Source organism: Chlorocebus sabaeus, unplaced genomic scaffold, assembly GCF_047675955.1.
Source record: "Chlorocebus sabaeus isolate Y175 unplaced genomic scaffold, mChlSab1.0.hap1 unalloc_scaffold_299, whole genome shotgun sequence".
NCBI classification, from domain to species: domain Eukaryota; kingdom Metazoa; phylum Chordata; class Mammalia; order Primates; family Cercopithecidae; genus Chlorocebus; species Chlorocebus sabaeus.
Window position 1 is genome coordinate 285,349 of NW_027327591.1, and position 24,879 is coordinate 310,227.

Consider the following 24,879-nt stretch of genomic DNA (forward strand, 5'->3'; position numbering starts at 1 on the left):
AAGGGCAGACTGCAGGCCTCACGCAGCCCACAGAAATGTTTGGTTTGGCCAGCATCATGTTTCTAAAACATTTGAATTTGCTGTCAACATTTAAAAACCAAAAGAATTTGCATTAAATTTTGGATATTCAGTTTCTCTTGGACATTTGGAAGATCCAGCAATCCCAGCCTTTCCAAGGAGCTGCCCCATGGAGAGAGCAGGCCCTTTCTAGGCAGGCAAGGCCGGGCCTCATTCCAAGGTGACCAACTCATCTTGGTCGGCTGGGGGACGTTTCCTGGGAAACCCCTCAGTCCTAGGTACCAGGACAGTTGGTCACCCCACCTAGTTCTCTCACTGATGTTATCTGCCTGGAACCTGTGGACACTGCACGTGTTACCTCTTCCCTACAGCCTCCGCCACTCCCCTCCGGGGACTGTCTCTGCAGAACGACACGCAGAGCTGTCAGCTCAGAATTCTCCCCACTCTCCCACATACCACCTGCTCTCAACTTCTCTTCACTCCTTGGCATTCGCAAAAGCCATGGATGCTGACACAAACGAAGTCCAACTCTTTTTTTTTTTTTTTTTTTTTTTTTTGAGATGGAGTCTTACTCTGTCACCCAGGCTGCACTGGAGTGCAGCGGCACGATCTCAGCTCGCTGCAACCTCCACCTTCTGGGTTCAAGAGAATCTCCTGCCTCAGCCTCCCAAGTAGCTGGTATTACAAGCCCAACACCACGTCCAGTTAATTTTGTATTTTTAGTAGAGATGACATTTCATCATGTTGGCCGGGCTGGTCTTGAGCTCCTGACCTCAAGTGATCCACCCGCCTCACCCTCCCAAAGTCCTGCAATTACAGGCTTGAGCCACCGTCTCCTGGCCATTTTTCTTTTCTGAAACAGAGCCTCGCTCTGATACCCAGGGTGAGTGCAGTGGCGTGATCATGGCTCACTGTACCCTGACTTGTTGGGCTCATGCAATCCTCTCACCTCAGCCTCCAGAGAAGCTGGGACCACAGGCACATGCCACCAGATCAAACTATTTTTTTAATGTTTTGTAAAGACACGGTCTCGCTATTATCTAGGGTAGTCTCAAACTCCTGGACTCAGGTGACTCTCCTGCCTTGGCCTCCTGAAGTGCAGAATTCATTTTTAAAGACGCACACAAGTGCCATTTCTTCCCCTGGGAAGCCTTCTGTATTCTCCCGGTACCAGGTAGAACAGGGCAGTCTGTCTGTGTTCTAACCACACTCAATTCTTCCTTTTACTTTGCTCATCACCATTAACACAGCATCAAGTGAGCTGACCCAGGGAGCACCCTTCCCAATAACTAGAGGAAGTCAAAATTGTGATAAAATTGAAAAATGTGAAGATTTCGAAGCTGAAGTTGAAGTCTCAGTCTTTCTGCAGTTGTGAGCTTTGCACATCATTCACCAAAATGAAAAACGAAAACCATCCCACAATTATCTGCACCAACTCCATAGTGGTATTTACCACGCCGAAGTCGAAGAACACTTGGACCCGCTGAACACTGACCCCCAGTTTCTTCTGCCTGTAACGTGGTATCTTAATCCTACGCTGATGTGTCTGCCCCAGTGGCCCTGGAGACACTCAAGGGCAGCAACCTTCTTCCCAATCCTGTATCCTCAATGCCTGCAACATAGAAAGCACTCAGTAAAAATATACCAAGGAGGGAGTGCTGGACTCCCATCAAAGAGGTTAAGAGGACTGCCTTATTTGCTGTGGTTTTAAAGGACAAAGATCTTCTCAGCTGTCCCAGTGCTCACAGGGATGCTGAAGCTCAGTCGAGTGCCCTGAGCCGTATGACAAGCTGAAACCACCAGTCTACAATTGGGGTCAAGCTCTAATTCTTTCACAGCCATTGATCATGAGATTACAAACTGTTGTCAGCGTTGGGGTCTTTTCTGATAAGTAAAGAGGATTCTAGGAAGGTTTTCTCTCCTTCAAGCTTCAGACGTACGCATCCAGCATCCAACTTCCTCCTGGACATTTCCACCCCACGGGCGGCTCGTATTAACATGTCAACATGATCCTTCCCCTCAGACCTTTCTTCCTCATTCTCGTGCTCCTCTCACACCCAGCCACTTTGGCCAGGGCAGTAATCCAGCCATAGTCCTTGTTCCACCCTTTCTTTTGCTCCTCCCACTTTCAATAAATCACCAAGCCCTGGGGATTTAGAAATTTGTCTTGAAATTTTAAAAAAAAATTACCTAAATGCACCCCCTGCCTCCCACTCTGGCCCCTCTAATGGATTCTCCCTGTTGCAGTCAGTGTGAGCTCTCTATAATGGAAATGAGACTAAGTCTCACTCCCACTTAAATGGATCCCACTTACTCAGAGAGTCAAAATTCAAACCTCTTAGCACGGTGTTCAGTTCCCTGCATGACCTGGCCCCTCTTCCCTTTTCAGCCTCATTTCCTCCACTCTTCCTACTCTTCCCTTTAAACTTTACCATCCAGCCACACAGAACTTATACTAATTCCCCTCCAATCTGCATATCCAAATCACATTCTGATCACCACTGACAGCCTGACCACATGCTGCTCCCTTTACCAGAAGCGTTGTTCTCCATCTGAGCCAACACACACATCTACCTACCTTTTAACGATTGACCTAGTCACCTCTACTGAACTTCAGGGCCCGTATCTGAAATCACTTCATCTGGAAAAGCTTCTGGGATTTCCTCCATTCCTAGCAGGAACGGGGGCCCTCCTCTGAGCTCTCGTGTCCCTGTGCATATCACTTTCAAGGCAATGATGGCAGTTTTCAGGAACTCACCTTATCTGTCGACCTCAGGACTGGGAAGGCAGAGACTGGCTCAGTGTCCTATTTTCTCCTTATCTCTTTATCCCCAGCACCTGCACAGTGCCTGGCACATAGGAGTTACTTCACCATTGCTTGCTCAATGAATGGATATATAGTATGATCTCAGATGGAAGATTCAGTGGGACATAGACTGGGAAAGTGTATCTACGTAGCATGTGTTCACTTAAGTCAATTTGATGGGACATGGATTGGTGAAGGGCTCTCTTTAATCGAATAGGTTCCTCAAAAAAAATTAGACAAGCCTGGTCTGTACGGAAAGTAACTTCCTCACTGCATGATGGCTTGAGCCTGAGCAGAAAGGGGAACAGCATGTGGAGTACTGGCCATTCTTTCTTGCCGTATTTTCCACGGACGTAGTAGGAAACAACACTGGTCCCAGAGTGAGGAGACCACAGTCTCAGCTCCGTCCTGCCACCTGCTGTCCCTGTGTCCCAGGATGGGTTGCTTTTCCTGTCTGGTCCTCACCTGTAATGTAAGGGTATGGAACCAGCTCCTATGCTGAGTGTGGTGATTTGAATTCACCCACAGCTGAATCTGCATCCCAGCTCCTCCAATTACTACTGTGCAGGCCTCTGTAAGTAATGCTGACTTCATGGGGATCGTATATAGATTAAATGTGATTACATCCCTTAAGTGGATAATGCCACTCTGCTCACAGAATAAGTGCTCAACAAATGGTTACACTGAAGCATACCAGCTCACCATAGGACTAAGTTATCAATGGGTTATATGGTAAAGCTACACAGGCATAGCTAAGATTTGGGGCTGTTTAACTCTGAGTCATGCCTTTCCCTTGACCCCCCCACAAAAAAAAAAAACCTTCTTGTGCACATTTGCAGCCCATTCTATCTTTGTAATGAAGCAACCCACCTGTGCGGAAAGCTGGTGAGTACTGGGAGAAGCTGAGGTAGGGCCTGAAGCAGGTGAGTACTGGGAGAAGCTGAGGTAGGCCTGCACGTAAGACTCCCGGGCTCAGGGCACAAAACCCCTCGTGGCCTTTGGAATGTGTGTGGACTTGCTGGCTCCTTGCTGCTTGCCCTCCTAAGCTCCTAGATCGATTGTATTCCCATTATCTCAAGTAGCAGAACGTGTTCCGTATAAATGGGCAACTGCCACAGCTGTAGATCCTGCACCTGCCCTTTCAACCCCCACATTCTCACCACCTGTTTCTCTGTTTGATCACCAATAAATAGTCTGGGGTTCCTGAGCTCCGGACCTTCGCAGCCTCCACATCCGCGATGGCCGCCTGGTCCCACTGTCTCTCAAACTGTCTTTTCCTCAGTCCTTTGACTCCACCGGACTTCGTCACCCCCATGACCTCGCGCTGGGTCTGATCCCCCCAACACAACCAATGTACATTATGTTATGATTAAAACAGTAAATCCTTATTGCACTCAATCAAGCCACCAATTATGCTACTACCAAAATGGGATTATATGTTTCATCTTGGAATTTTAAAGGCCTTAGAACTTCAAGGTATGTTCTGTTGCATACTGCCATTTCAAGATTGGTGGAATATTGCAAAGGAAACCTTCCTGCTCTTCTGAGGTCGGTGAATGTTTCCCGGTTTCATCCTAGGTCTCCTCTAAGTCTCCGAGGTCCCAGCTGGTGGAGAAGCATGGAGATGCCTTTCCAATGGATACTCTGTCCCTGGATTCCTCCTCCAGCAGAGGAACCACGTCAAAAGTGAGAGCCCAGAGGCCTGAGTTCTAGTCCTAACTTTGCCATCAATGAGTTAAGTGATTTTGGGTGCACCTTTTAACCACCATAGGCCTCAGTTTCCTCATCTGTAACATCATAAAAAGACCCAGACCTCCAAATTCTGGAAGTCTATAATTGGTACCTGAAATTCGATGTCAAAATTAATCTCCTTTCCTTTCTTGTTCCTCGGATGAGGTTGGGCGCTGAGGCCACGGTTCTAAAACTCTGCCACACATTAGAATTATCTGCCACCCAGCTCTCCTGACATCGGGATGTTGAATGCTCCCTGGGTGACCTTAATACGTGGCAACACTGGGAACCACTGCTCTTAAGGGTGAGTGAGCTCAGTAGACAAAAATGAGGCATGCTGACCTGACTCCAACACTAGTCAGCTGTGTGATCTTAAGCTATTTAATCTCTATAAACTCTCGTTTCTAAGCTCGTCTCGTAAGGTTCGGCGAGCAATAAGTAACATAATGCACGGCAGTCTCTATCCTGCTACTCAAAGTGTGGCCTGTAGACCAGCAGCATGAGCATCACCTGGCAGCTCCTTAGAACTGGAGAGTCGCAAGCCCCGGCCCACATCTAAGACTCAGAATCGGATTCTAAGATCTCCAGGTGGGTAGCAGGCCCATGGAAATTTAAGCAGCACTGTCTTAGCACGCAGTAGGTATTCAATAAAATCTATCTTCTGTTAGCCTTCTCCACAATCCTCCCCTTCACTCATTAACCATCAAGTCACACACACTATGCGCAGCAGTGGATGATGGGCCCCGAGCACAGTAAGTGGCACACAGTAGGACCTCAACAGGTGTTTGGTGATGGAATGGCATGATTCAAAAGGGAATCAAACCTGGCTCCTCCTCTCAAGGAGCTCCTGGTCCATGAGGAAAACTAAGATACGAATGCCAACATCCAGAACAGAATAACAGTCATGAGTGATGGAGACGCACCTTTATTTGCGCATGTGCTGTGTGCCAGATACTAGCTAAGCAATTCACAAGCAGCTCCCCTTTGAATCCTCCAAGCAACATTGTGAAGTACATGCCATTATTATCCACCTTTTATAAATGAGAACACTTTGGCTCAGAGGGGAGAGGCAGCGCATCTAAAACCACACTCAGCTAGTACATGGCACCAGTAAGATCTGAAGTCAGGACAGCTCCAGCCTGACCACACAGTAGTACTGGCTACAGGGAGATGAGGCAGAAGGGCTGACTTCTGGCTTACCATCTTTGACCACCGGCCCTTCAAGGGTGGCCCTGTCTCTGGGGACTGAGAAAAGAGACAAAAGGAAGCCCTGCAGGCAGAGATGCTGGGTTTCTATTCCCAGCAGAAGAGCTGGTCAGAGGGCTGCCAGCTCCTGTGGGCCACCTGTCTGACACAGTTCACCACGTCTAGCTGCCCCTTCCCAGGCCTCTCCCCTGCTGCTTCAACATTTTACTTGCACATACATTCTGCAGATTCGAGTCTTCTCAGTGACAGGTCGGAGCAACAGAAAAGAAATCTACAGTCTGAGCTTGGGGATGGGGGTGGAACCATTTTCTGGAAACTGCCAGATGTGGGACAGTCTGGAAGCCCCAAATCGGAAGTCCTGTACTCCAGGCTAAGAAAAGGCGTATGGTCACCGGGGATAAAGCACAAAACATAATTCCCCTGGGTCTCCCTCTGCACACAGACGAGTTCCCCCAAATCCGCATCTGAATCATGTTGTGGTCAGCAGACTTTCATCATTCAACACATGGTGGTGGATGGCAGGGAAGCTGGTGGAAATATTGATTTGTAGCTCAACCTTCCTGTAATTCTCCTCCCCTTCTCCCCCATCTTATCCTGCCACTTCCACGGGGGTCGGACTTTTGTTCCTGCCCCTTGGAGCAGTGGTTCTCTCTGTGGGCCCTGGAGCAGCAGCAGCAGCAGGCAGCTTGTTTGAAATGCACATTCTCAGGCTCCACCCCACACCCACTGAATCAGAGCATCTGGGGGCAGACCCAGCAGTCTGTGTTTAACCAGCCTTCCCAGGGACTCTGCTGGGTGCTCAAAGGTAAGCGCCAGGGCCTTAGAGAGCATCTCTAGTGAGTGAATGATGCTAGGGTGAAGGAAGAGGAACAAATGCTGCTGGTACGGAGGAAGAGGCAGAAACTGAAGCAAAGAAGGGGTGAAAAGAGACTCCCAAGACTGGGTGAGGGGGTGGGTTAAGATTCGGTGTAGCAAAGATCAGTAACTCCTGCCTTGATGTGCCCTGGAGGGGAATGGCTGTGTAAGTGCCCCTACGATGGCTGGCCCCTGGGCCCAGCACTACCAAACCAGCAAAGCCTCCAGCTCTAAGGGACATGCACAATTGTACAAGGAGAATATCAGCAGTGACCACAATGTGCCTAGGACCAGAGGAGTCACCATGAACGCACTGTTAAGCATAGGTCCCCAGGGACTTTTGTATGACTCTCTGGATCAGGAGGGAGCAGGGACGGACAGACGGAGGCCTAATCGAAGGTGAGTCTGAGTTCCTGTCAATGCCAGCCAAGTCAGGTCAGGGCTGCTGTGGGTTGGATTTAATTTGATTTAGAGAAAATAATGGATCTGTCATCATCCATCTCATCAGTTCATGGACATAAACTTATACCCAGCCCAGCTGGACCTTTTAAAGAGGCACCATTACGAAGAGCATCCTCAGGCCCTCCCAGACTCTCTCGGTGACAGCACCTAACACACACAGAGCAGAGGAGCGGAAGGCGTTGTTTCCTGATACACATATTCCAGGGGAACCCAGTGGATATTTCAGGGATGGGAGCTGTAACTGTAAAGACAGTCCCAAAGCCCCACTTAAGCATCCAAATGTCAATTCTCCCACCCTTGGCCTTGGCCCAGCTAGAGCTTCCACCCTCACCCTTCCACTTCCCATCCGCACCTGGCCTAGAGGTATTTGCAGAATACAGCCAGGCAGGAACAGGGGAGCTAAGGCTTTCTCTGTTCTGGGCAAGGAGAATTCTGCCTCATCCCCAGTCTGGCCTCAATATGCTTTCTCATTTTGATGTCTATCTTGACATTTGTCATCTCGAAACAAAGAGCTTTCCTTCCCCTTTCAACTCCTATGGTAGGAGTTATTTCCTCCTCTCTCTCTCATGGTTTTTATCATTCCCTACTTTTTGTCTCCGTATTTCCAACAGGTCATTTCAAACAATAGACAGTTATGTTCCTAGAGGTTAGGAATCTTGTCTAACCTCTTCGTCTCACACCCACCACAGGGCCTGACACATATCAGGCTTTCAGCACATTCTTGCAGATGGAGTGACAGACACAACTACCTGTCTGACAACTCCAGGTGGCATGTCCGCAGGCATCTCAAACTCAAGATGCTCGGCTGGAGTTCACCTGCACGTCTTCACTCACCCCAAACCTGGTTTTCTTCTTGCTCTTGGGAAATGGCACCTTCATCCTCCCCTACTTTCCAGCTGCCTCTATGGAAACCTTTGACATCTTTACCACTTTCTCTGGCCACATCCAACTCTTGACCAAGTTCTTTCTGACTGCACCTATAACATGGCCAGACTCTCTCCTTTTCTCTCCACCCCAGGTCAGTCCACCATCATGTCTCCCTTAACCTACAGCAAGAGCCTCCTAACTGTCCTCCATTTCCAATCTTGCTCCCTCCCCTCCAGGGAGCAACCAGAGTAGACTTTCTAAAAACCCAGTCCTATCACTCACATCTCTACTCAGCCACAATAAAGCGTGAAGCTCTTAGCTCAGGTTCATCAGCCACCACTCCACTCCGACACACCGGCTTTCTCCAAGGTGGACAAACTGGTTTGTTCTAGTAGGTTCTGGCTTCTATTCTTCAGTCTTGCTTTTTCACTCAGGCTGGAGTGCAGTGGTGCAATCTCCGCTCACCGCAAGCTCCGCCTCTCAGGTTCAAGCAATTCTCCTGCTTCAGCCTCCTGAGAAGCTGGGATCACAGGCGCCCGCCACCACACCCAGCTAATGTTTTTTATTTTTTAGTACAGACAGGGTTTCACCATGTTGGCCAGGCTGGTCTTGAACTCCTGACCGCAAGTGATCTGCCCGCCTCGGCCTCCCAAAGTGCTGGGATTATAAAGGCGTGAGCCACTGCGCCTCGTCTTGCTTCTATTCTTCTTACAAAACTTTATTTAAAGTTTCCTTCTTAGCACTTGTCACAATTTTAAATAGATATTTATTTATGCAAGACTTGTTTAGTGCTTGTGTCCTTTCCTTAGGTGGAGCTCCTCGAGGCAGAGAAATGTCTGCTTAGTCCATCACATTTTCCCAGCATAAAACACAGTGCCTGGATGTAAAAGGTGCACAGTCAATACTTTTAAAATGAACACGTTTAGGCTGGGCGCAGTGGCTCACGCCTGTAATCCCAGCACTTTGGGAGGCCGAGGCAGGCGGATCATGAGGTCAGGAGCTCGAGACCATCCTGGCTAACACGGTGAAACCCCATCTCTATTAAAAATACAAAAAATTAGCCAGGCGTGGTGGCGGGCGCCTGTAGTACCAGCTACTTGGGAGGTGAGGCAGAAGAATGGCTTGAACCCGGGAAGCGGAGCTTGCAGTGAGCTAAGATCGCGCCACTGCACTCTAGCATGCTATGCTTATTCTTGCTCTGTTGTTAGAGTTGATGAGCCAGCAAAGGTAAGACATTCCCTTGATGCAAGGCAAGACTAGGCAATTCAATTTAATTCTTTTCAGTGCAGTTCAAGTCACTTCAATTATATTCCATTCCTTTTAATTCCACAAACCTTCACAGATACCAGAACTCTGACAGCCTTTATCCTAGGTGTGGAAACATCAGAGATGATGATGATCTGTTAATTGCCCTTGGGGGGCTACTCATTTATGCCCCCTCATCTATGGCCAATGACAACTATAGGACATATGACTGATCTGCCTACATGCATGAAATTGCAAATGGGCACCAGGTTGACATAAACAGTGTCTCACGGCCATCACTCACTCATGTAATATACTGGGGTGTTTACCTTGACAGTTACAGTCATCTTTCTTAGTCCTCAGGGATATGTTCCAAGACTCCCAGTAGACGCCCGAATCCATGGAGAGTGACTCCATATAGACTATGGACCTTAGTATATATATTCAGTTCACAGCCTATACTGAACCCTCTATATACTATGATATTTCCTATACATGCATTCCTGTACAGTGTGAATATACTGGACAAAGGGGTGATTCACATCCCAGGTGGAGAGAGTAGGATTTTAGCACATGACTCGGAACAGTGCACAATTTACAACTTATGAATTATTTATCTGTGGGTTTTCCATTTAATATTTTTGGACCACAATTGACTGCAAGTAACAAACCATGGAAACTAAACCCACGGATTGTGCGAGGAATGGACAACAATATAGAGGCTCAAATACAGCACACCACCAGTAGCGGTGACTAATGAAGGCCAAGAATGTGGAGTCAGATGACTGGCCCTCCATTATTGATCATTTTAAGTGACAGAAATCCTCTAATCCACCTTGAAAACCTATCCTAGAACCTCATGTTTCTTTCCAATCAATAAGTTTTTTTATTCCATATCATCTTGAGTATATGAGATTTGAGCTGACTCACTTCCCAAAAGATGTGAGATGAATGGCAGGCTGAAAAACAAGACATATTAATATTATTAATGGCCTGGAAAGAGTTCATCTGCTACAAGCAGCAGAAACAGCACCTTTCAGGCACCATAACTGAGCAGATATAAATACCCAAGGATCTGTTTCTGAATTCTCTAACATGTAAGAAAATAAAAGGTACCAATGTACACAGTTTTTACCTTTTGACATGGAAGGCATACATAGTTTTCTGTAGGAACCACATTATTTTCTTCTCTGGAACTATGCACTGGTGGAAATTTATCATGGGTCCTTATAAAAGAACTTAAGAAAGGCAGGGCAGACCTTGCCCTAATCAGTTTCACAAAAGCATAAAATGCTGCTCAACCTGACCCTTCCCTCATCTACCTTCGATAAAGACAATTCTTTGAGGGACTGATAGCCTGAGATCTGACACTCTGTCTCTGATGATCTAGCTTTACATTGGTTAAATTTCATTTAACCTATTTACTCTTATCTGGACCTCAACAGAGACCAAACAAGCTGTTTGCACTCCTTCCAACTATGCAGGCTCAGCTCTCTAAAATGCTTGTGTCCTCTTTTCCTGGCCAAACTTTTCCATCCTACTGTATTTCCTATTTTGCCCTCTGAGCATTCTACCTGGTCTCCACAGAACCACTTCCAGATCTTTCTGTATCTACAGTTACTCTAAGGATGTGGAATAACTAGGATGGCACCTGTTAGTAAAGTATCTAGTCAAGGCCAAGTAACATACAGTCGGGGGCCTCAGAACTGGACAGACTCTCTAAGGTCCTTTAGTCCAACACTCACCCTTACGCATGATCCTCTCTGATGCATTCCCAATAAAAGATCCAGTGACCTCTGCTTGCAAGATTCCAGAAAGGGAGAAATCTCTACCTAATCAGAAATTCCCTCACCCTGTGGATTATCAGAATTGTTGGAAGGTTCTTCCTTATGTTGACCCATAAACTTGTTTTTAGTAACATTAAGCCATCGCACTAGTTCTGCTTCTGCAGAATGATCTTCTGATTCCCCTAACGTTGTTTGGATCTTCTGATTCCCCCAGAGTTGTTTGGAATAGTACGTGCTTTTTTTTTTTTTTTTTTTTTTTTTGAGATGGAGTCTCTCTCTGTCACCCAGGCTGGAGTGCAGTGGCGCGATCTCGGGTTCAAGCAATTTTCCTGCCTCAGCCTCCCAAGTAGCTGGGACTACAGGCACCCGCCACCATGCCTGGCTAATTTTTTCTATTTTTAGTAGAGACAGGGGTTTCACCATGTTAGCCAGGATGGTCTCGATCTCCTGACCTCATGGCCTGCCTGCCTCAGCCTCCCAAAGTGCTGGGATTACAGGCGTGAGCCACCGCACCCGGTCAGTTTGGGCTTTTTATACATGATTTCTACTCATCAGAATATTCTGCCATGCTACCTACGTTTTCATATATTGTTTCTGCCCAGTCCTAGGCCTAAATATTTTATAAGTCAGTAATTTACTAATGGGAGCTGTTTGATTTGGATTCTAGGAATCTGCCTCATTCCTTAACCAACCATGAGTTGCTAAGGCTAATAAAACATTATCTTTCAGAGAAACAAAGCATACTAGATTTTTCCCCCATTATCTTAAGTATTTTTGGCAAAACAGAGAAGCATGAAAAGGTGAGACCCCTTTGCCCTCAACCAATTATGAGGGTGACCGGGCAGCCAATGAATGACAGCCTCTCCTGTCTGAAGGGCCTCTACTGCTGGACACTGCTGCACACCAGCTTCTTTCCTGGCACTAATTCTTTCTTAACAATCTTGTCTGAATGGCCTCTACTGCTGGACACTGCTGCACACCAGCTTCTTTCCTGGCACTAATTCTTTCTTAACAATCTTTAAGAGAGCTCCATGCCTAACACTGAATCTTAAAATGTGACATTGTTCCTATAAAATCAGTATTTAAACCACATTTTGTAAATTCATACCAAAAAAGAAACCCAGGAAAAATAAGCACCCCTTTGCCCTATTTTAATAAGAGGGAAAGGGGGCTGGGCTAAAGGGAATAGCTGCCCTGTGTATGGAAAGCTATAATTTAAAGATGCACACAAGCTTTTCAAGCAGAACACTCTAAACCATCGGCCCTGTTATTCGGATGATGGAATTTGCAGACTTTGTTTGCCCTCCTCTTGCTTTTCCCACCTTTGGGGCTTTTCACTGTCCCCAGAAATCCAAGCTTAGAATCATGAAAGGCAGCAAAGACCGTATCTAATAGATTCACAAGCTCCTTGCTATTAGTAGTGCAGTAAAGTGTCAATGGGGTAGATGCTTCTTTTTGCAAAACAGTTTCCAGGTTCCCTGTGTTCCGTTCAGCCAGGCCCTCATTTCTCACCACAGGGCAGATAATCAAGTTGACAAAGACTGTGTTTTGTCCTTCTATGTCCATATGGACGTCATGTTCCACACCTGCACTCATGTCTGCTCGGTTCCACAAAGGGAGAATACCCACTGAGTGAATTTTAAATGTTCTTGCGCTGCTTGTGTTTTCCAAAGCACAGCATACGAGCATCTTGGTCAGGATGAGCTGGCAGGACCTCTCCTGACACCCTATTCCCTCACAGTGGACTTCCCACTGGAAACCTCCACTCTTGCGGCTTAGCTCAGTGTGTCTCTGCAAATAGGCATGTTTAAGGAAATCAGAAACGCGTAAGGCGATGCAGGTGAGGAGCAGGGGAGAGTCAAGGAGACAAAAGGAACAGTAGCACCACATGCAGCTCTGCCAGCTTTTGGGCTAACAGGGTCATGAACAGATCAGGAACCTGAGACAATGAAAGGACTTCACCCCATAAAGCCAGGGTACTCTCGGGAGCTGGAAAACCCAGGAGAATTTCCACATACTCCTCAGAGTTCCTCGTGCATTGCCTTTAGTGCCCCATTAGCAGGAATGAGTCCTTCTGTAGTTTCACCAGACTGCTGAGCAGTAGAAAGAGGACAGACCAAGGAGTCCCAGTCCCACCTGTGACCTCGGGCAGTCACTGACACCTCTGAGCCTCGGTTTTCTCATCTGTTCAGTGGGGATGGTATACTTCCCCTTACCGGGCTGTGGAAAGGACAACATAATCTTACATAGAAAAAGTAATACTAAGCTAACACTGGTTGAGTGCCTATTACGCTCTAAACAATGCGCTAAGTACTTTGTATATTTTGTCTCATTGAATCCTGATGACAATCCTGCGATGCAGGAACTCTTACTATCCCCCATGCTACAGATGCAGAAACTGGGACTCAGAGCAGTTAAGTACCCGGCCAAAGGCCAGAAAGTCAACTAGAATTGATGTGTCCATTTTCATTCATTCATTCATTCATCATCACTTATTGTGTACCCGTTCCGTGCCAAGCAATGAGAAGCAAATCACACAGTCCCTGCCCTCATGGTACTGACAGTCTTGTTACTGCAAAGTACAAGGTGCAGAGTAAATAGAAGTCAAATCAGATTCCAACTTCTACTCAACACCCAGTAGGCCCCAGACAAAACTCTTCAGAGCAGGGGTATTGCTCCTGTGGTTTGGCCTGGTGCTCACGATTGAGATACACGCAAGGAAGAGATGGCTGGTTCTGCAGGTCCTCCAGGGACAGAAACCAGGAATGTTGGACAATACAGAAACATCATAAGCATTTTCCTTATATTTGATGCATTCCTGGACCCACAGATCGGAAAGCAACCTTGAGAAAGAACTGAATTTATTTCTCAGCTTCTGAGAAAGATCACATTTGAACTTTTTGTGAGAGAGATCCAGCTAGGGAACCTTCACCTTAAAAACCAGGCTAAACAAAGCTGTATTTATAAACAGGTGAATTTAAGGGCAGCCCCATGCTTCTAAATAGTGAACACTCCGGTGCATTTTAGGCAGGACTGATTCAATCTATTTTCTTAGCACACAGCTTTTCAGGAATGCAAAATATACTTGTTCCCAGCATCTTAAGGCTTCTAAAAAGTAGACGATGCCCTTCTCTCTGTTCACTTACAAGCTCATCCTTCAAAAGCATTTGTTTGGAAGTCCCTCCTTAAATCTAACCTGAATCCAACCTGTTGTGCTTAAGGTCACTTCAGTGATATTTCTAATACAACCCAAGAGAGAAGGACTGGAGGGAAGAATTTAAGACCCCATGAGATCAGGGGCAGACTCTTAAGTTAGCAGTATCACTTGTGGCTAAATCTTGGCATCATTTCCCGAACTTTTTCTAGCTGCTCCCAGGCACTCCAAACGTCTCTGAGAATTTTCTTCTTGGACACACTTAAAGAAGCATCTGAAATTTGTGCCATGCAGCTTAGCACTTGCTTAACCAGGATGAATCTTAGAGACCATCAAGTTTTGCCCTTGCAGGAGAGAAGAGGAAACTGAGATTCAGAGAACTACTGTGACTTCATCAAGGATACTTAGCAAATTAGTGGCAAAGCCAGGAAGATAACCTAGACTCCAGAACTCAAGCCTGGTGCTCTTTTTTTTTTTTTTCCCTTCAAATCTATGTCTCCCCCACATCTGACTCTGTTTCCCTGAGGTCCAGAGCCACGCCTTGTTCCTTTTTAGGCCTCTCACGACTCAGGCTTAGGCACATTAGTTGCCCAAAGCACACTTGGCTTGCTCTGACTTGAACAGTACAAGGAGCTATGTCTTAGTTTCAGGCAAGACCACCTTGACCATGAGACATGAGAAGGAACTCTAATGGGCCTCTGCTACGATGTAGCAGGGACTGTGTTAGCACATTGCTAGAGCCCTGGGAAGCAGAAATTCTTAGTGCCCATTGCCCAGATGAAGAAACTCACTTTCAGAGAGGTTACAGAATGTCTCTGTGGTTCCACAGCTACACAGTGGCGAGGCTGGAATTCGAAACCAGGTTTGCCTGCCTTCTTCTCCTGCATGATACTGCTTCATACACAGTCCCCAGAACCTTAACAACCAGGTGGAACGAACCAACAAGGTCATACTGAAATTGTGCATCAGTGCCCTAATGACCAAGAGAAAATACATTTCGTCCAATTCAAAGGTATAAAGATGTAAGGTAGAAGCCACCAACTGTAGACATGGAGGAGCCTCAGAGTGACAGCACGTGCTGTCCAGGTGCTCCTACTCCTCCTTTCTTCCCTCGCAGTTTCTCTCTCCCTTCCTTTAACACTTACTGAATATGCCAGCCACACAGAGGCACTCAGTGTTTGGGCCCATAACCTTCCTATTGGAAAGGCCCTTCACTTTCTGAACATGGCCTGGCACTGTCCAGACACCTTTCTGTCCTGTGTGGTCCTGGGCAGGGGCATCTCCCCTTCTCCTCCAGGACCACTCTGAATCCTAACTTGATGGCAGCTGCCTGGCGATCTCTTCATCCTCCTGACACGGCCATGTAGCTCCTCAGCTTCCATCATTCCCAAATCTCTGCAAGGTTATGGGGTTGCCTTGCTCCAGAGGGCACAAAAGTGCTTAGCTCTCTGCTCGGATTTACTCTTGGCTGGTGGAGACCTGTGACTGCTCTTCCCCTCCCTTGAACCTTCCTCATGGAGGTTTGCCAAGTCACAGGAGGCACAGTTTGCGATTGATTCCTAATGCCCCTGCTAGGTTTTAACAGCTGGTGGAAACGTCTGCTCGTACTTCACCCACACTCCCCTGGCTGCGGGTTCAAGTCACTGTCGATTTGGTCATTGAGTTACACAGACGTGCACCCCAGGTGGACCTGTACGAGCCTTCCCACATCAGCTACCTTCATCTCTCATGAGGTCACTCCCCTGGGCTTTGAGAGCCACTCCTTGAATATCACCTTGGAACGTGTAAAACAAACAAACAACAACAAGTATGAAAGGGCTCAGGACTGCATTTAAGAATCAAATTACACTATCTTCTGGGCAAGTCACTCCCCTTCTTGGACATGAGTTATTCCATTCATAAGACGGAAGAACAGGGGTGGATAAGGTTACAGGTCCCTTCTGCACCCAGGCGCTGCCTGGTTCTGCCGAACCACAGCTTCAGGAGGCTGGCCAAGAGGTCTTTCTGGTCCCTGGCTGACCACTTTCATCTATTCCCTTACCTGAGGTCTGAAACACATTTTTTTTTTTTTTTTTTTTTTTGGCTTCAAAATACAAAAAGAGAAAACTGAAAAATCGAAATACTTAAAAGTTTAATTAAGCCGGGCGCAGTGGCTCACGCCTGTAATCCCAGCACTTTGGGAGGCTGAGGTGGGTGGATCACGAGGTCAGGAGATCGAGACCATCCTGGCTAACACGGTGAAACCCCGTCTCTACTAAAAAAATACAAAAAACTAGCTGGGCAAGGTGGCGGGCGCCTGCAGTCCCAGCTACTCGGGAGGCTGAGGCAGGAGAATGGCATGAACCCAGGAGGCGGAGCTTGCAGTGAGCTGAGATCCAGCCACTGCACTCCAGCCTGGGCGACAGAGCGAGACTCCGTCTCAAAAAAAAAAAAAAAAAAAAAAAAAAAAAAAAGTTTAAATGTCTACATAATGGAAAGTTATGTAAACATCATTAATTGTTAAGTTTGATGTTCATAGAAATTGTATTACACTTAAAAACAATTTGTTCCTTAGAATTACTCACTTTGAAAGGGATTTCAAACATGTCCAGCGATTGCTAAGGCCTCATAGCTATGAGTTAGTCACAGTCAACCACTTCCACAAGCAAAATCATTAAAACCTCTTTTAAACATACTACAGCAAATAATAATAATAATTAACATGAAATGTGGGTGACTTTCAGTATGTTTGATAAAATGTTGGGTGTTCAGGGTCTTCGAAAGTCTTAGGATTACTCTACAATCAGAGTATACAATATAAACTCATATTTATAAATCACTTGCTCTGTGCCAGGCTCTTCTGAGCCTTTCCCATGCATTAACTCACTTAATTGGTAAGACAACTCTTGAGGTAGATACAATTACCATTCCCATACTACAGGTGAGGAACCTGACTAAGAGCAAGTAAGTGGCACAGCTAGAATGGAAAACTAATGAAGCCAGGGCTCATGCTCTTAGCCACCTTACCGTATACAAAGCTTGCCATCCTGGGTGTTTCCCGAGGAGAAAACAAGTGCTGGCAGGTGGAGAAGGGAGGGAGGTGCATCTCCCTAACAAGGGGGCACTTGACACCGCATTAAATGGAACCCATTCCTTGCTCGGCTCTACTGCTACTAGCTACCTCCTCTGTGGTTCTCTTCTGCCCACAGAGGTCTCCTCTGTAGCTGACTCTCAGCCTCGCCTAATGCTATTAATAATTATAAAGAGCTGATGTTATTGACAGCTCCTTCAGCATTTTATACAGGACTTAATCTCATTCAATCCCCATGACCTCCATTTCATAAACAAGGGAATTGAGGGTATAGAGATCTGAAACAATCTGCCCACAGTCACATAGCTCTCAGAAATAGTGGAAGCCAGGCTTCACACTCCAGTCTTATTCTAAAGCCCAAACTCTCTTTTTTAGTTTTTTTGTTTGTTTTATTTTGTTTTTGAGACGGAGTCTCACTCTGTCGCCCAGGCTGGAGTCCAGTGGCGCTATCACAGCTCACTGCAAGCTCTGCCTCCCGGGTTCATGCCATTCTCCTGCCTCAGCCTCCCGGGTAGCTGGGACTACAGGTGCCCACCACCACACCTGGCTAGTTTTTTGTATTTTTTAAGTAGAGATGGGGTTTCACCGTGTTAGCCAGGATGGTCTCGATCTCCTGACCTTGTGATCTGCCCGTCTCGGCCTCTGAAAGTGCTGGGATTACAGGCTTGAGCCACCGCACCCGGCCCATTTTTTGTATTTTTAGTAGAGATGGTGTTTCACCATGCTGGCCAGGCTGGTCTCAAACTTCTGACCTCGTGATCCACCCACCTCGGCCTCCCAAAGTGCTGAGATTACAGGTGCGAGCCACCATGCCCGGCCCCAAATTCTCTTTTAATTATAAAGATATACATACTGTTTAAACAATTCAACAAGTATATTGAATAACACAGTGAAGCCTTCCCTTTACCACAATCAACCTACTGTTCTCTCCCTATCTGAGGTTCTCTTCCTACGTTCCACTGTCCCAGACTTCAGCAAAGTATCTATGTATCTATCTAGGCATCTGTCCATCTTTCCATTCCTTTCTCACTTATATATTCTGGTGGTTTCTCTCTCCATGTGGCAACTCTACACCCAGGATCAAAATGGCATCAAAGGGGAGCTTGGAACAGTGACAACCCCTGCCTGAGATGTCTCCATTCCAGGGGCAAGGCTGCCTGGTGCCTGATATCCATGAGATTAGGAAAATCTATCCACCCCTTCTATTCCCGAACGCTTGGCAGGGTTTCTGTGGCTAACATGCCAGTTTTATCGATTCCTGCACAGTCTCATGTGCTGAAGTGCCACACTACGTTCTCAGCCTGGGAGGTTTCTGGGCTCAGCTGGCTCAGATCCCATGTGTGGGGAGCATTAAGAAAAATAAGTCACCTGTATAAGACTAGTGGCAAAAATCTGACTCAGTGCTACTTCTCTGTCCTTTACTTAAAGGAGAAGCATAATTAAAATGATCCAGAAAAGAGAACCAAGCAGTAGATTGAGTTGCTTGGAGAAAGGACCATGCTACACTGATTTTTACATGCCCAATGCCAGCAGTGCATCGGGTACACAACAGGTTCTCAATAAATTGTTAAATGGGGAACTTGATAGAATAAAAAACAAGGTCTTTTCCCAGTGCTGCATGCAAAAGAGCTCAGTTACAGTGAATTCTTATTTGCGAAGATAAGAGATTTTTACTCTTCTGATGGCTGTTTCCTCCTGTTTTCTTTGTCACAGTTCAGGGGCAAAGAAAAGCTTCTCTCTCTCTGAAATGGTAGGAGAAACCCTTAGGGCTTAGGTAACACATCTCAAGGCTCCCTCTCTCACATGTTTTGAGAATAGAAATATTTAACCATAGGGAGTGACTTCCTGGCTGAGAGATGGTCAGAGTAACAGAGAGCCTAGGAGCGAAGGCAGTGAAGTCTGTGAGCCGAGGGTTCTGGTTCTGGTGTCTGCTTCTTTGCTGTGTGATCTTGGGCAAGTTTCCTAAATTTTCTGCTTCTCAGTTTTGTCATCCATAAAACAGTAATAATAGTACCTGCCTCAAACAGTGTGTGGAAGAGGCTTAAACAAGCTAATATAAGTCAAATCTTGAGCACAATCCCTGGTGTAGCTATACATATGCTTGTGTATATATCAGAAGCTCAAAATTATACCATTAGTATTAATAACATACTCTGGACCCTCATTATAATGCTATTCTCAATATCCCGACACTTGATTTCTATTGACAACTCCTAGGCTCAACTGTTCCTCCTACCTCAGCCTCCCGAGTAGCTGGGAATACAGCCACCACGCCTGGCTAATTTTTAATTTTTTTTGTAGAGACAGGGTCTTGCTGTGTTGCCCAGGTTGGTCTCAAACTCTTGGCCTCAAGAAATCCTCCCACCTGGGCCTCCCCAAGTGCTAGGATTTACAGGCATGAGGCACCATGCCCAGCTCCCTTCCTTTGCTCTCCTAACTCCATCTCAGCACCTGCCCCTGAGGACCAATGCAACAGGGCACTCAGTACATCTGTGAACCTCCCATCAGTCCCATGGTGGACTAACCCGGGGACAATGGTCACCATCCCCTCTGGTGCATTCTTTGTCCCCATCAGCCTGGAAAGCTCCAGGGGCTGGCAGCTGGCATAGAGTAGGAGGCTGCACTCCCTGACCTTTCTATGGTGCACACAGTCCTGTACCCATCCTGTCCTCAGAACTGCCAGGGCCATGACCAACCTGCCAAGGGCATGGGAATCTGTGTGTGAACCAGCTCAAGGAGGTGGAGCAAGAGGAATGTAGGGGAAGCTGCTGCCCCAGTAGGTTTAGAGGGAGGTTGGGGTGGGGGCGCGGCAGGGCCAGGCAGGTGAGGATGTGTGGGTGAGATTGTGTGAGTGTCTGGCTCTCCTGGGTGGGGCTGGATGTTTGGGCACAGGCAGCGGCTGTCACATGGCCTGGTTGCAGGTTTCGGACAGAAGCCAGGTAGGTGGGCTGTGTCAGGCACAGCTATAAACTGTGCCAAGGAAGCGGCCAGAGCAGGGGCCCAGGGAAACTTCTGCCTTGGCGGAAGATACTGGGGAGACAGGATGAATTGGGGAGGTCTTCCAAGGCCCATGGTGCTTCATGGAGCCAGGGCCCAGGGCAGGGAGGGCTATAACCTTGGCTTGCCTGATTGGCTGAGCACAGACAGATAGAAGGGGGTGTGGGCAGCCTGCTAGGTGAGGGGGGAATGGGTGGCCAGGTGACTGAGACCCCCAAGACCAGGACCCACTGTCAGGCCTGTGGCTTCCAAACGCCAGTGTGAAGTGTTCCCCTTTGGGCACTGAGGCCATCAGCTTCAGCTTCACACCCTTTTCCAGACAAAGTCCCTCAGGTCACCTCAAAAGTCACTTCTGGCCTTCCCCAGAGGGGAAAGGAGAGGGGTGCCTGTGGGCAAGTGGCCCTCAGCGCTGGTGGAGGGCGCAGCACAGAGACTGCCTGCATGTGGGAGGCCCGCAGCAGACCTTGCCCAGATGTCAGCCCTTGTTTGAGGCAAACTGTAAAATTATTACAATTCAGGCCAGGCGCAGTGGCCCATGCCTGTAATCCCAGCACTTTGGGAGGCCATGGCAAGAGGATCGTTTGAGCCTGCAGTGAGCTATGACTACACCACTGCACTTCAACCTGGTCAACAGAGGAAGACCCTGTATGTAAAATAGGCTGGGCGTGGTGGCTCATGCCTGCAATCCCAGCACTTTGGGAGGTCAAGGCAGGTGGATCACCTGAGGTCAGGAGTTCGAGACCAGCATGACCAATGTGGTAAAACCTCTTCTCTACCAAAAACACAAAAATTAGACAGTCGTGGTGCCCCATGCCTGTAATGCCAGCTACTCAGGAGGCTGAGGCAGGAGAAATCACTTGAACCCAGGAGGCAGAGGTTGTGGTGAGCCGAGGTCATGCCACTGCACTCCAGCCTGGGCGACAGAGTGAGACTCTACCTCGAAAAGATAAATAATATGGGAAAGCTATGTTCTTAACATTTTTCAAATAATAATTCATACTAAAAATAGTTACCAATACTAATGCACAAAGCATTTCATAAGTTTAGACTATTAATAAAAAGACATGAAAACTGAAGTATTTGTAATCACGCTTAATGTTGGAAGTTCCTACACCTGCAATGTAGCAACTAATTATACAAAAATTTAATAAATGACAAAATAAAATTTTACAAACAGATTTGTAATAATCAGAAAGAAATCTGAATTGGCAATTAATGTAACATAATTCAAATAATTTGTTATGGTCGTCTGCTAAATGCTAATTCATATAAAACATTAAAAGATTATCTTAATTATGACATCTTAATTTTTAATAGTTTTAAATATTATAAATATAAAGGGGTTTCTAAATTTAAAAGGAGAATGACTAAATTTTTCAGAATTATTTTGTATTTCTTGTCATACAATATAAAAATACCATTCCGTTTCCCTTTAGAGTAGGAACCCTCCCTTATTATCTCACTGAAAGGAGAATGCTGGACAGTGCTAGTAAGATGACAGTCTAAGGACTTCAGAACTGAAGGAATTGTTTCGTGATAATGCATGGCACTTCCCTAACTCAACTGGAAAAGGAGACAAAAACCTAGTGTTTCCAACCCTCAGGCTAGCAAGAAAACACAGCCCAGGTAAGCTCGTCTCTTCTCCAATGGAGCTGGAGTCTACCCAACAAGAGGCGACCATTCTGCCATGACCTTAGAATTGTTCAGAAGTTTGCTAACAATAAACAGCCAACATAGACACATTCTCCATTAAATCTAAAATTCCCTTTTCCCCCAGAGGCACTAGGGTGTTTGAGGGGCATGTAGCAAAAGGGATCCCAACCACACCACGCAAACTAGCCAGGAAATCTTTTTGTCCTCACAGATCTGAGAGTCCCTGAGAACCCAGAGACAACACGGAGGTAGCAGGACACCAACAGGAGAGTCCCAGCATCAGTTCCTGGCCATAGAAGCCCTTCTGAACAGCAGGCAGAACAGAATCCACTACAGCAATCAGCCTGCCAGAGAAGCCTCTGCCCCTGTGGCCTGAGGTTCCACTTTCCCAAAGTGACACCATGGGCAGGTGGGCTGAAGCAGCAGCAAGGTCAAATCAACTGGCCCAGCCACGATGCCTCTTTGACCATACAAGTGATACCGGTCTAAGCCTCGCCTCTTCCACAGGGAAAACCAGGTGACCCAAAGGGTGCCCAGAAGCAGGGAATCTGCCACAGCAGCCACCCTCCTGGAAGGTTCCCTTTCTTCCCTTTGGTGAACTCCCTCCAACACACACCTTGCCAGGAAAGCACCCTTTGTCTGACATGGGGGATCCCACCACACCGAAACCCAGCCAAAGCAGCCTTTTGTCCCTTAAGGGTTATCACAACAAAAAACAAAAAAATACACAAATAGTCGCTCCCTAAATTCTGTTAAGAATGAGACAATGCTGGCACTCACACCTGGCTCAGACACCAGCAGGAGGGCACCCTCCACAGACTGCAGGAGAAGGGGAACGACTCCTCCTTGCCCTGGCTGCACCTCCACCACTGTCATTGAGGCCTGTGGTACAGAACCGGCAGCTTCTTACCCACCCCAGGCCGGGCTGGGCCCCAAAGTTCTCCTACTCCCCCTTCCTGGCCCCTAGACTTGCTGCTGTTGCCACCATTAGCGCTGATGCCAACGGAATCAGCTCTGCTGTCACCCTCTATGCACCCGTCCACCCTCCAAGGTTCCTACCACCTGGCCTCCATGGGTATCCTCCCACTGCTCCTGTTGAGCTGCAGTCTCCATCACCGTCACCGCCACAACCACAGATGAATTGCAGAGCTGTGCCATCTTCAGGCTCCAACCTCCAGCTCACCACAGGAGACTCCTCCTTCACCAGCCTGGCTTGGAGCAGCTGGGCAGGCAAAGCCAGAAAAACCTACAACAGGATGCAGAAAGTGGCAGTGTCAGAGCCTCACGTTGTCATGCTGGCCACTCGGTGGCAGGGGCCAGTTTCAGCGAAGGCACTCACACCCACCCTCCAAAGTCCAGCCTCTCCTCCTGGACCAAGCTGGCCGCCTGACCTGGGGTGGGGACTGGAGACACCACAGTGCCCGGGGCTCCTTGGGGAGCAAAAATAGCGGAAACTCAGACCCAGCCAGTCCTCCCCACCAAAGTACCAGTTCCCATTCCTGACTCCTCCATCCACAGGGCCCTGAGACCCCCTGGTGCCTACTACTCCATGACTGGGGCTCCCAGATGGTCTCCACAACACGGAGCAAGAGGGCAAGGGTCGGGGAATCACGGTGGGTGCCTGGGCCCTGCGGTGCTCAGGGGATTGCCGCAAAAACTCTGTGTGCCCTCTGCGCTCCAACACGAGCAGAAGTTCACCCTCTAGAGCCTTGAGTCCGGGAAGAGGAGAACGGCCCGGGCCCTTCCTCAGAGGCCACCACTGTCGCGGCCACCTCCACAGAGGTGGAGGCTGGCAGCAGCAGAGCAGCCCCCCTGATAGTACCCCTAACCTGCCCCGCCCAACAAGCGTAGCCCCCAGATTGTGCCCACAACACACCCAGAGACTGCTGCAGGCAGCGTAACCCTGAGAGCACCCCCAAACCACTCCTCTAAACCCGGCAGTGTAACACTTGATAGTGTCCACAACCCATCCCTGCCACCGGCGTTGCAGCACCAAATAGAGCCCCACCAAACCCGCCCCATGCCCCGACCACAAGCAACACAGTCCCAGATAGCACCCCAACCTGCTCCTGTCTCGGGCAGTCAACACCCGGGTTAGTGCACGCAACCAACCCCTCACCCCACTTTCCCCTTTCCCCCAGGAGCAGTGCAGCATTTGACAGTTCCCCTAAAGCACCCCCAACTGCCTGCCAGTCGGCATGGCTGCTGGCATTGTAGCCCAGGATAGCTCACCCAACCCGCCCCCTGCATCAGCCAGTGCAGCAGCTAATAAGGCCCCTAACCCGAGCCCCGAGCCGCTGGCAGTGGACACAACCTGCCTCCAACCCCCCAACCTCAGGCAATGTAGACCCTAAGCACAGCCAACCTGCCCCACCGCCAGCCTGATGCAACGCCTGATAGCGCCACCCACCAGCCCCCCACAGCAGGCAGTGCAGCCCCAAAAGCTCACCAAACCTGCTCCCCACCACCCCGCAAGCGGGCAGTGCAGCCGCAAAGAGCGCACCCACCCTGCGCCTTTCTACCTCTCTAACAGGGTTGCTGTCTCCGTCGTCACCACCAACCGCAGCCAAGCGAGCCGCAGTGGCCAAGGCTTCAGCCGCCAGCAACGGGCACGGGCCCCACCTTCTCCTAAACCTCTAGCGGATCAACAGCAGCTCCCGCTGCCAGCCACCCTCCTACTGCTCCGGCCCCTCACTATGGCTCTGGACCCCCTCCTGAAGCTCACGCGGCGCTCCTACCCGTCAAGCCGCCATCAAACCGCTCTGCCCCGCTCCTACCCCTCAGGCCGCCATCAAACCGCTCCGGGCCCCCTCCTACCCCTCAGGCCGCCATCAAACCGCTCCGGGCCCCCTCCTACCCCTCAGGCCACCATCAAACCGCTCCGGGCCCCTCCTACCCCTCAGGCCACCATCTTACTCTTCCGGGCCCCCTCCTCCTGCTCCGGCCGCCATCTTACTGCTCCGGGCCCCCTCCTCCTGCTCCGGCCGCCATCTTACTGCTCCGGGCCCCCTCCTCCTGCTCCGGCCGC

The 24,879-nt window shown here is 48.3% G+C and overlaps 1 protein-coding gene across 1 annotated transcript in view; it reads right to left on the reverse strand.

The window, feature by feature from the left end:
• Positions 1 to 23,873, reverse strand: part of LOC140711223 (uncharacterized) — a 40,449-nt gene extending 16,576 nt beyond the window's left edge. The window contains exons 1-3 of the mRNA XM_073014152.1: positions 23,681 to 23,873; positions 23,193 to 23,281; positions 22,911 to 23,097 (exon numbers count right to left, since the gene is read on the reverse strand). Of these exons, the coding sequence (XP_072870253.1) occupies positions 22,911 to 23,097; positions 23,193 to 23,281; positions 23,681 to 23,873 (469 nt within the window). The remainder of the gene's footprint in view (positions 1 to 22,910; positions 23,098 to 23,192; positions 23,282 to 23,680) is intronic.
• Positions 23,874 to 24,879: the final 1,006 nt, after the last annotated feature.